Below are 12,164 nucleotides of genomic sequence, written 5' to 3'. Positions count from 1 at the left end.
AATAAGTTTTAGATCACAACACAGTTCAGATATATTGGTCTTCCTGTGAGTTATACACAGAATATGAATACATACTTGTAACCCCAAAATAAATTAGACCAAGTTTTGGAGGGGAATGTGAGCCACAATATGATGGTGCAAAGTAAGATGTATGTATGAGGCACAACTCAGGGAGGGTCTATACTCAAGGCATCTGGGGAGTAGAGCCTAGGGATGGTGCTAAATATCCAAGAATGCCCAGGACAATAAAAAGAAATCTGCCCCAAAATGTCAACAATATTGAGGGTAAGAAATCCTTTACCTCCCAACTTCCTGAACTGGGGTTGCCAGTTGCTTCCTAACCTACCTGTGTTCTTTTCTCCCTAGAAAGGGAAAGTGAGCTGACCTCAATTCAACTTACAGTCTACTCTGCCCTTTCATGGAGTGTAACAGTCAAAAGAGCAAGTGATAGCCCCACTGCACAAATGAAGAGACTAAGCTTTAGCAACAGAAGATGGTAGAAAACAATCTACTCAATCTCCAAGCGTGCCGAAGAGGCATCAGTTGTCAACCCCAGGACTGTCACTTGGCAACACTCATGATTCAAGGCTCATTGTCTACCTGGAGTTTAGAAGAAACCTGAATGGGAGGATTGGAAGAGAAGTTTCACCTCTCTGAGTTCACGATCTCTCAAGAGTTTCTAGATACATTTCCAAGGGAAAAAATAATTTTAAAGCATTTTTTTTAAATTAAAAATGACCAATGAAAAGTTTGTTGATGCTAATATATTTTGAAAGTCAACATTACAGAAAGAAGCATTGCATTTCAAACAGTACAGAAATCATGTAAGCGAGAAGAAACTATTTTGGAAAAAGTAAATGAATAATTCTCTAAATCCAGAACTACTTTTTGTCTTCTGCCATCAAAGAAACAATTTCATTGTAAACTTCTTGAGGTGCATCCATTGCCCAGATAAAGTCCAAGTGATTGTAATTTGGAATTTGCTTGTGGTAAATGAGATTAGAGAGTTTTGAAAGCAGAAAGTCAACATCCTGAGGGTCAGCCAACAGGTCATTGTCAGCACTCCATACTGCAATTGGGACATTCATGGCTGTTAAATTGTAGATGGGAGGTGTGGGCTAAAACAAGAGGAAAAGAATCAGAATTTTCATAAGTAAATTCACTTTAAACTCAATACTTATTCAGTGCGTAAATCAGATATCACTTAAAAATTGAGAAAATTTATAAATAACATTATATTTGTTGCAGGTACACAGCAATGATTCCACACATGTCTACATTGTGAAATGATGACAACAAAAAATCTAGTTATCATCTACTGTGTGTAGTTTTACATATATATATATATAGAGAGAGAGAGAGAGAGAGAAAGAAAGAGAGAGAACTTTTAAGATTTACTGTCTTGGCAAGTTTCAAACGTGTACAGTACAGTATTAGTAACTATAGTCTCCACACGGTAATTCCATCTCCAGGTCTTACTTATTTTATGACTGGAAGTTCATACCTTTTGACCACCTTCATCCACTTTGCCCATGCCTCTAGCAAGCACCAATCTGTTTTTTATATCTATTAATTCCAGATTTTTCATGTTTTAGATTCCACATTTAAGTGAGATCATATAATTTTATCTGTGTATGAATAACTTATTTCATTTAGCATAATATTGTCAAGGTCCATCCTTGTTGTTGCAAGTGGCTTGACCCAGTTTCATAATTATATCTTAAGAATTTAAAGGCTCGAAATGTATAAGCTTCTCAAAATGGGCTGAGTCATTTATGTTTACTTTGTCTGACTTCCCAGTATAGTCACTGGAATGGTAGTCAGTTGGTTAAATGAGTTGTATTTTAAATGCTTGCCTGATTTTTACTAAATACAGGTTCAAATTCTTAGAAAATCTATCAGTAGCCCCATTTCCTGTTTCGACAAAAATCACCATTCACACGGATTTTAAAGGCATTCATAAAGCAGACCAATGGGACAAGAAAATCACTACTAATTTTCCCACTGTTCATAGAGAATTTTGTTAGTTTTTAAAGATGATATTCTCAATAATTCTGATTTAATACATTAAAATTTCTTTACCCTTATGTAATAGCCAATTCACAAAGAAATGTTTTATTATATGTATTCTTCATAATATTTTAATACTTTATACTGCTCCTTTATATGTTGGACAGAAGGGAAGAATGTAGAGAATGCCCATGAGAATAAACCCACTTTTCTTCACGCATATGCCGCTGTTAGAAGGGTTTTCCAGGACCAGCTTGGGGGGTCTTAAATCGTCATCACTTCCCCATTAGCTGACACCATCCTGAGCTGTGTTTGGCTTGGTTGCAGGGAGCATGGAGTTGGGAGTGGGTGTTTCACCCGCTTCCCCGCCCAGGATGGAGTCTCTGGTTACTAGCGTTAAGAGCCCAGGACAAAGGCAGCATCTGTGGTGCTGCTGGTTTCCGATGCTTCCCCTGAGCCTTCACGCTCTAGTGTCTGTGCTCATTCAGCTGCCCTCAAAGTACCACACGACTGCACTAAGAAACTTCCAGAACTTATCACCCCTGGTGGCATTAGACAGACTTCTGAGGTCTGGACAACAACTTGACTTTGGAAAATACTTGTAAAGTTATTGCAATTTCATCTTTAACCTTTTATATCTTTGTCTTTCAAAATGTGAATAACTGCTACTTAAGATGCTTACCTGATGATAATGCATTAGGTTCTGATATGGGGCTCCCCAGTCAAAAGCTTGGAATTTCCCAGACTTAACAGCCTAATGGAGAGAAATTAAAAACACTAAGAAATTTAAAAAAGTTACTTGGCTATGTGAATAATAACATAACAACATTTCCAAGTAGTTTACTTTTAATTTAAATATTATTTATTTTTTTCTCATTCCAAGAATAAAGACTATTAATCCTAGAGAACAATTTATTCAAGTTTAAATGCAGCTCTCCTTGAAATAATTTTTCTTGCCACTCAAGTCGTGAAAACCATTTATTTCTTGATACCCAAAGCACCCATATGTGCTTTTATAGGATTTTCGTTCACATGGATTGATAATTTCACCTGGTAGTCCCAGGCCAGAAAAATTCCCTGCTAGGAACATTTGACAGACTATTTTAAGACTTTGCTTTAGGTAAATTGGTGATGGTTGAGGCCCACAATAGTTTTAACAGCTTGAAATGATACCTGTCTCCAGTGGAGGGTGTTTTGAACAGAAGTTCCTGCTGGATTATGTGCTATATACACATCTAAGCGACTCTAGAAAGCAAGCACATAAGCACACACACACACTTAGATATACGTTCAGTTTCTTGAAAACACCTAAGACTTAAATTTTTCTGATCCATATCAAGTTTTACCAGCAGCATTACTGGCAAGATACGAGCAAAAGAGTTGTACATCACTTTATGACTTGCAAACTCTGATTATATGGGCTAAGTTCAAGGATGTATAGCTAAACTAAACAATTTTGAGTGAGAAGAGTTGTCAATGTATAATATAAAACATGAAAAATATGATACACTATGAGCTAGATTGTTTTGTTCTATGATCTACATATGTTGGGGCTTCCAGATGGCACTAATGGTAAAGAATCTGCCTGTCAGTGCAGGAGACACAAGACACAGGTTCAATCCCTGGGTCAGGAAGATCTCCTGGGGTACAAAGTGGCAACTCACTCCAGTATTCTTGCCTGGGAGATTCTATGGACAGAGGAACCTGGTTGGCTACAGTCCATGGGACTGCAAAGAATCGGACATGACTGAGCACAGTACATACTTTACATATGTTAGCTCACTTCATCTTCACAATGACTCATTTCATGGATAAGGTATAAAAATGAAGGAGTTCAAGTGGGTTGCAAAGGTAGGATCTGAATTATGCTTTAACCTGAATCCATATTTTTAACTTCTTTGCAATACTGCATTATGTTGTATGTGTTTTTAAACATCCACTTGATGCAAAGCAAATGAAATAGAAGGTAAAGAGTATGGACAAGATCTTACATAAAGAGTTGCTCTGAAAGAAGTTTTGGAAAGTTTATAGGGTTGACTATCATGTCATAAAATGTCACAACGATTTTCAGGTGATCAGAAGTGAGTAGCAAGTTTTCTGTTTTTGTTTTTCTACAAGCTGTTTACTTCAGAGCACAATGAGGTGATGGAAGGAGCCTGGAGGCAACAAAACTAGGAGCCATGACTTGTGATTTCTCATGGGCTTATCTGCATATTGGACAGAATTTTGAAGTGACTCCTGGTTCTAATAAAGTACCATTCCTAAGTGATGATAAGACAAGGAATCAAGAGTGTTGCTAAAAATAATCAGAATAGAAATTTCAGGGCATACAAACCATGTTGAAGTTTTTATTGTCAACTCCAGTAATGGCAAACAAGGCATTCTTACAAAGGACATCCAATGTCTCACGGGAGCACACTTCAACACCAAGAAATTGTTCCAAAAAAGTGTGTGGGTAGAACATTTTGTCACCAAATATAATCTGAAAAATAAAAGCATCATTACAGATTTGCAAATAACAAGCTGCAGAAAAGACTTCTTAATTTGTCTAGTTTACTGACAGAAATAGACATTATAATGTGTATTTCAATATTTCTATATGGTGTCTTGGGAAGTTTAAATACTTTCTTTCATTGAATCCCAGTGATAAAGATGTGGAATGGACAGAGCAGACATGAATACTGGGTATGTATTGTTGCATTGAGAACTGTACTGGCTGATGAAAAGTGTAATGCATAGAGAGGTACAGTCTAGTTAGGGTAATAGGAGCTATGGGATTAAGTCATAAAACAACATTGTAGAATATCAAAAGTAAGTTCCAAGATGTGTGGTTTCAGCAATAAATGACAAAAAATCAGTGCGGAAAAGGATGACTTCAAGCTATATTTTCATGAAAACGTTAAAAAGCCAAAGAGGTTTGGTAGCTTAATAATTGAAAGGACTCATCCTCATTGTTCTTGAGGATGGTTGACACTTTGTTACCCCCATTTTATTTTATTCATTTTTCATTGAAGTATAGTTGATTTACAATATCATATTAGTTTCAGTTATATGACTTAGTGACTCCATATTTTCAAAATTACACACAAAGTTTCAAAATTATACACATGCAAAGCTATTAAGTATTGACCATTTTCTCTTTGCTGGACATTTTATCCATGTGACTTGTTTATTTATTACTGGTAGTTAGTACTCTGTCATCCCCATTTTATACAGGAGAACAGAAAGCTAATAGTCAGGGTCTGGTCTAGTGAGAACTGGATTGCAGCTAGAATCCTGATCCAAGCCTCAAGGTTCAGACTGGAGGTCTAATACTATTTTTTTTTAACCCCATCTCTACACTGCCTGTCAGAAATTCTGAATACAAGTAAAAAATAAACATGTTCTGAATCAGTGAAGCCTGTAAATATATTCAGGGTCATCACACAATTTTACATTTTGAGTAAAAGTTTTACAAATATAGTTGCAGATAAAAATCTTTTAGGTTTTAGACACCTGTGTTAGTTTAGTGAGAAAAAAATGAACAGCACACACCTGAGTGAAAATAAAAAATGAACAGCACACAACCATAGAAGAAAATGGCAGCATTAAATTTTGTAGCCTGAGGCAAACTGTTCTCCTAATGGAATGTGTGTGTGTGTGTGTGTGTGTGTGTGTGTGTGTGTGTGTTGGTTTCAGTGGGTGGGAGAAGTTGGTGATTAAACTTTGGATAAAGGAAAGATTATTAAATCCCTAACATATATGCCTACATAATATCTACAGTTTATTGAAATCTATTCTACTGCCCTATGAAAGGCCCATTTAAAGAGAAAATACCTCTTAGGAATAAGACTTGGAAAGCCAAGGGTATTTGATGAGGGCTCTCCAAGTTCTTGCTTTACTTCACCACTATCTTACCCTTTCTCTCCTTTTCCTTTCCCTTCCCTTTCTTTCCTGTTCTTCCTCTTCCCACTTTTCACGGACTAGGTAGTATTTTATTAATAAAATACTAGGAGGTATTTTATTTGATTCTTTTGTGTTGCTTTTAGCTCCTCTTCCCCAGGCTGAGGGTGGAAACACAGCCTTGAAGACTTGTGTGGCTACTTGGTAAAGAAACATCCATGAAGGAGCAAAAACACTCCCAGGTGTTGCTAGCACACAAAGAAATGGAGAATTAAAAGTGGGGATCTCTTAAACTATAATGGGGATTCGGACATGGTCAGTGCTATTCAAAATATAATATAAACACATTCGTTTCCATTCTTGGCTATAAACATGATTGTCCACCAGATTTTTTTTCTCTATCACTTTGAAATCCACAAACAATTCAATATCTTAGATCCGGGTAAAGGGAATCACATACCTTGAAGAGGAAGTGAGGAATAAGTGCAAGTTTGTTAAACAGGCTCTTGGTGTACTTCACTGTGGCAACTGGGGCTAATGCATAGAAGACTTTGATTTTTTCAGCCAGTGTGGGGTTGGTAGAAAAGGCGATAAAACCTGAAACAGAACAAGGAATATGTGTAAAGGCAGGGATGTGTGTGTGTGTGTGTGTGTCTGTGTGTGTTTTACAAATAGGACATCATTACTTGGGACTTATTAAGGGTGCCATCTGGGACAACCTGAAATCAACAAAATGTCAGATTTTAGTATGCTTTATTTTCATAGATTCTGGGGACATGAGGTTTGCTGTTGTTGTTTAGTTGCTAACTCGTGTCTGACTCTTGCGACCCCATGTACTGGGGCCCAGCAGGCTCCTCTGTCCATGGGATTTTCCTAGCAAGAACACTGGAGTGGGCTGCCATTTCCTTCTCCATGGGATTTTCCCAACCCAGGGATCTAACTCACATCTCCCATTTGGCAGGCAGATTTTTTACCACTGAGCTACCTGGGAAGCCCTGGACATGAGGTTAGAACTTTCAAAAGTTACATTTAACTCTTTTATCTGACTTTTGAAAACAGGCCAACTTTAAAATAATCACATGGTAATAAAAGTATTATAATTTATATTACAACAGGTTTGGTTCAGTTTAAAATTATCTCATCTCATAAAAAGGAGATAATTAACATTTAACATGAATAAGGTATATAAATGGAAAGGTTAAAGCACAAATTTGAACTGTGTCGAAACAGAGTTTGAAACTTAGTTCTGTGGTTTATTAGCTTTGTGACCTTGGAAAAGAGACCTAAACTCTAAAAGTTTTAGTTTCCTCATCTAAAAATAGGTATAATAATGAATACTTCCTTAGGTTGTTTAGGAAATAATTAAGTTGAATCATGTAAAATATTTACCAGGAACTAGTCACTAGTAATGCTTAACAAACGAGTGGCTGAGATAATTCCAATATTTGTATACAATATTTTCAGCCCCTATCTGCTTTTAATTGTTTTCATGAACAGTACCATATAAATAGACTGGGTTCTAATCAAACAATTATTAACTTAAATTCTTTACAGTTGAATTTCATAGGACAATCTCTCCTTACTGTTAATAATGACATGTTAACTAGACTTAAGAGCAGTTTGAAACAAAACTTTTCAGATTTGTGCAAAACTTAAATGAAGAAAAAAAAAAAAAAAACTTTTCAGGTTTATGCAACTCAGTAATATGCAGCCTGATCCCACTGGAAGAACATTCTTTCCAACAGCACTGTGTTGATTAAGGAGTTCTTTATCTGGCTTCCTAACTGTGAAGATAAGAGCCAGCAGGTCACCCAGAGCAGGAATCATTCACAAGGAGAGTCAGTCTCCTCCTGCTAGAGTATTAGTAGCAGCATTACTGACACTGAGTGGGAGTCAGTAGGTCCATAAAGGGTCGGACCGTTAACTTCTCAAAACAAGCTTAATCCCATTGTAGATGCAGTTCCATCAAGGATACTTCACTAAACTTCATATACACAGCAGATTGACTGGTAGATATAAATTAGAAGGCAGAAACAACTTCCTGAAATGTATGAGTATGGTGACATGACAAACTGTCCACTGGTGAGTAAGAAGAATGGAAATGTTCAAAATTTAAATAGTCAAACGAGCAGTAGCTTGGAGTGATTTTCTGTCTGGACAGGCGGTTCTATTTACCTCAATAAATCTTAAGGACATTTCTGCATTTCAGCTAAATGTATAATTTTATAACCCTGTATCATTGAAAAGGTTAAACTATGTTCAACATGTTCTGTAGTAAAGCATAGGAGTCAGTCATAAGCACCCCTCTGATGCTCCCCAATCTGACTCTGTGATTTATTTTTCTCTTCATAGAAAATGCTACCATTATCTAGCATCGTATGTATTTTACTTATCATTTTCTCTGCCTCCACCTGCTAGAGTATTTGTGGTAAAAATACAGAGATTTTAAACTATTTACTTTTTTTGCTGTAACCTTAGGATATGAGACCCATAAATAGGGTTGACTGAATGAAATAAACTGAGACCAGAGACCATGTGGTACAAAGTTTCAGAGCATTGGTTTGGATGTCAGATTTCTGGACCTGGCATCTGAGCTACCCTACCTATAATAACTATGTTATCTTACACAAACTATTTCTTCACCCACTATTTGCTAGCCTATTTTTGGGCTCCAAACTCACTGCAGATGTTGATTGCAGCTATGAAATTAAAAGACGCTTACTCCTTGGAAGGAAAGTTATGACCAACCTAGATAGCATATTCAAAAGCAGAGATATTAGTTTGCCAACAAAGGTCTGTCTAGTCAAGGCTATGGTTTTTCCAGTGGTCATGTATGGATGTGAGAATTGGACTGTGAAGAAAGCTGAGTGCCGAAGAATTGCTGCTTTTGAACTGTGGTGTTGGAGAAGATTCTTGAGAGTCCCTTGGACTGCAAGGAGATCCAACCAGTCCATTCTGAAGGAGATCAGTCCTGGGCGTTCATTGGAAGGACTGATGGTGAGGCTGAAACTCCAATACTTTGGCCACCTGATGTGAAGAGCTGACTCACTGGAAAAGACCTTGATGCTGGGAGGGATTGGGGGCAGGAGAAGAAGGGGACAACAGAGAATGATATGGCTGGATGGCATCACTGACTCGATGGACATGGGTTTGGATGAACTCCGGGAGTTGGTGATGGACAGGGAGGCCTGGCATGCTGCGATTCATGGGGTTGCAAAGAGCCGGACACAACTGAGTGACTGAACTGAACTGATACATACAATAGGAATAATAATGGCCTTATATCAGTGGCTTGTTGTAGACATTGCAGTATATAATGAATGGAAAGCGATTAGCAAGCATGAAGACCAACATACCTGCACGACCACTGGTAAAGGATCTATACGAACTACACTACTTGCTAAGTGCTTTTACCTACCAATGGTGGTGCCTTGGGAATGACCAACATAGTGTAGCTTCTTCTGTCCTGTTCTCCTCAAGATGAAATCAATTGTAGATGGAAGGTCATATTCAGCCATTTCATCAAAGCTGTAAAAAAGACAAAATAAACTAAATACACATCTTTGTTATAATTTCTGTAAGTCAAACCTATTTAAGCTAAAGCTTCCTTTGAAAAATAGAAAACTGAATACTCTAAATATTGCTGCTTATAGACTATTTGAGTGTCAGGGGCTCTTTGGGGGTGACTTCTTTAAAGAGCTGACATTATTTCTAAAGCACAGCATGGTAGCTGCAATTTGATCCAGTTTGAAACACCATAGTATTTGTAGTTGGGGACTACTTCCATCCCTGAATCTGGCTGTCAGATTTAATAATGACTTGTATTTAGTGTTCCACTACCATGAAATATGAATAATTTCTCTATTTTATTCTTTACAAGTCATCCAGAATAATTTTTTGAAAATGAGAACAAGCTATGCCCCTCCCTATTAAAACTTTCCAGAGGCATCTCCTTACACTTAGAATGAGCTCCAAGGCCCTCATCATGACCTACACTGCCCACCCTGATCCAGGCTTGTCAGCATCTCTAGTCTCCTCTCCTCTTGGTCTTCCTCATCCTCACTACGCTTGGGACAGACGAGCTTCCTTTCAGTTCCTAGAATTTTTAGAGCACTTTTGTGCCTCAGTTCCATCAACCAACTTCTGTTCTGTTCTCCACTTCTACTAGTAATTCCCAGAAGTAAGGCACCAGAAGGCCAGTAAGAGAAAATCTTTGATAATCTCTCCATGGTGTCTGAATTTCATTATCTCCCCCTCCACTTCATTATTGCTGATGAGAGATGTTGTCCATGAACCCCAGCTGGGTTTAAATCCATGTGGATGTTCCTTTAGAAATTGTCGAGGGCAACAAATTTCCTTGCTTACTCATTTTGCTCAATCCTTGTGGAAAAGCAGATTCAGAGAATCTCGTAATAGTGGGCACTGAGATCACAGTTAGGAGGAAAACTACCCTTGGAATGAGGTGTATGAAAAATCTAAGATAGATTAGAATCAAAGGACTTCCTTCTCCTCCTACTTAAAGTGTGATTTAAAATACAACTGGATTGGAAGCAGTGAATACTGACGACTTTTAACTCAATGTTTATTTTTAATTCTCCCTTTCTTTACCTGAAAGCCCAGAATTCCGGGGAGTCTGGTGAATAGTATAAATGTTCCTGGGCCCAAGTGTTTCCTCTGCTGTTCCCCAGCCACACGTCATAACCAGCATCTGCCAGGAGGAACCCCAGGCTGTTCTTGGGCAGGTTGGAAATCCAGTTTGTGGCTGATCCAAGAAGACCATGCTGCAGAAACACAACAGGTCTCTGACCTAAAGAAGAAAATTATTCAAACCTTTATCAACTCACTCCTTATTCTCAGATAAACATGAATATAGGAAGACTAGAATTAAATAAGTTTGCTTGGTGAGGTGAATATTTTTTAAATTGTTATCTTAATTGCCGTGATATTTTCTCAGATGACAAAATATGTGCACCTGTATACTTTAAATTGTGTGCAGTTGGTTGCATGCCAGTTAAACTCAAAAAGCTATTGAAAAATTATATTATAAAGAAATTCAGCATACTGTTAATTAAGTGGGTTTGTTATTCAGGGACTCTGAGTTTCCACCCAGCACAACAAACTAAAATTGTGGGCCAGTGTGCTTCACATCATAGAAGCCAATGTAAATCTGGTGTCACTCAGACCCTCAGCTTAATCTCAGAAGTTCAAGGTGGTTCAAAGATTTTTTTCCCCTGTAAGTAACTTAATCTCATGTTCTAGAATTAGAATACATTTGACTGGAATGTATTTGATTCAAGATTCGAGACACTCATCTTTTCCCCTCATTCCGGTCCCCCCAAGCTTCCCTGGTGACTCAGTGGTAAAGAATCTTCCCGCCAACACAGGACATGTGGGTTCAGTCCCTGGGTTGGGAAGAGCCCCTGGAGAAGGAAGTGGCAACCCACATCAGTATTCTTGCCAGGATACTCTGTGGACAGAGGACCTGGGCAGGCTACAGACCATGGGGTTGCAAAAGAGTGGAGCACAACTTAGTGACTGAACAACAACCAGTCCTACCTAAATGATTAGCATCATTCTTTCCATGAGGAATCCGATAGACCTGAAGGATATAACCATCCGCAGTTATAACTTTATGCATCTCACTTGGGTAGCCCCAGTAGGAAATCATCTGACTCTGAATGGAGGAAAAAAAAAACAAAAATTAGCTTCATGAGTTTACTGGGCCATTTTTATGATTCTTATCATAAAACTTCTTATTGATTGTTAACATATATTATGTAAAGAACTATTTCAAACTTTATAATAAAATATATTTTAAAAGAATTAATGAGAGCAAATAGCATTAATATCTTTGGAAGTGTTGTTTTTAAAATATTAGTGATATGAATAACTTACAACATTCATACTGGCTTCAGGGTTCTTAGCAATTTTTCCAAGGAAACAAAATGCATTTCCAGACATGTGGATGAAACACATTGTTACAAGTAGCCACCACATTTTCAGCCTATTAGGGGAAAAAAGTTATTACATTATGTGGTAAATACCACAATATAACATGAAGTCATGATATTGAGCTGCCTTGCTCTTTTCTTCACATATTTTTCACTTATTACCTTCTCTGTCATATCGTTCTCCTGTTTCTCATCACTTTGTCAATTAGAAGACTTTTATAACACTTCTGCTATTCTGGTAATTTATTCAATTATGTACATGATTCTAGTTCTCCAAAGGACCTTTTATCAACCTACCCTTGAGGATATTTGCTATTTACC

General features: G+C 37.5%; 1 protein-coding gene across 1 annotated transcript; it reads right to left on the bottom strand.

Moving 5' to 3' along the window:
• Nucleotides 1-881: 881 nt before the first annotated feature.
• Nucleotides 882-11,889, bottom strand: LIPF (lipase F, gastric type). Its single transcript, XM_006058434.4, has 9 exons — nucleotides 11,788-11,889; nucleotides 11,449-11,566; nucleotides 10,501-10,699; nucleotides 9,311-9,420; nucleotides 6,353-6,489; nucleotides 4,346-4,492; nucleotides 3,184-3,255; nucleotides 2,693-2,764; nucleotides 882-1,118 (listed from the first exon to the last, which is right to left on the bottom strand). The coding sequence occupies exons 1-9, from the start codon at nucleotides 11,887-11,889 to the stop codon at nucleotides 882-884; spliced, it is 1,194 nt and encodes a 397-aa protein (XP_006058496.1).
• Between the last annotated feature and the right edge of the window lie 275 nt (nucleotides 11,890-12,164).

This window comes from Bubalus bubalis, chromosome 23 (assembly GCF_019923935.1).
Source record: "Bubalus bubalis isolate 160015118507 breed Murrah chromosome 23, NDDB_SH_1, whole genome shotgun sequence".
Taxonomy (NCBI): domain Eukaryota; kingdom Metazoa; phylum Chordata; class Mammalia; order Artiodactyla; family Bovidae; genus Bubalus; species Bubalus bubalis.
Note: the sequence above shows the minus strand (reverse complement) of the source record. Positions and strands in the feature narration are given on the sequence as shown.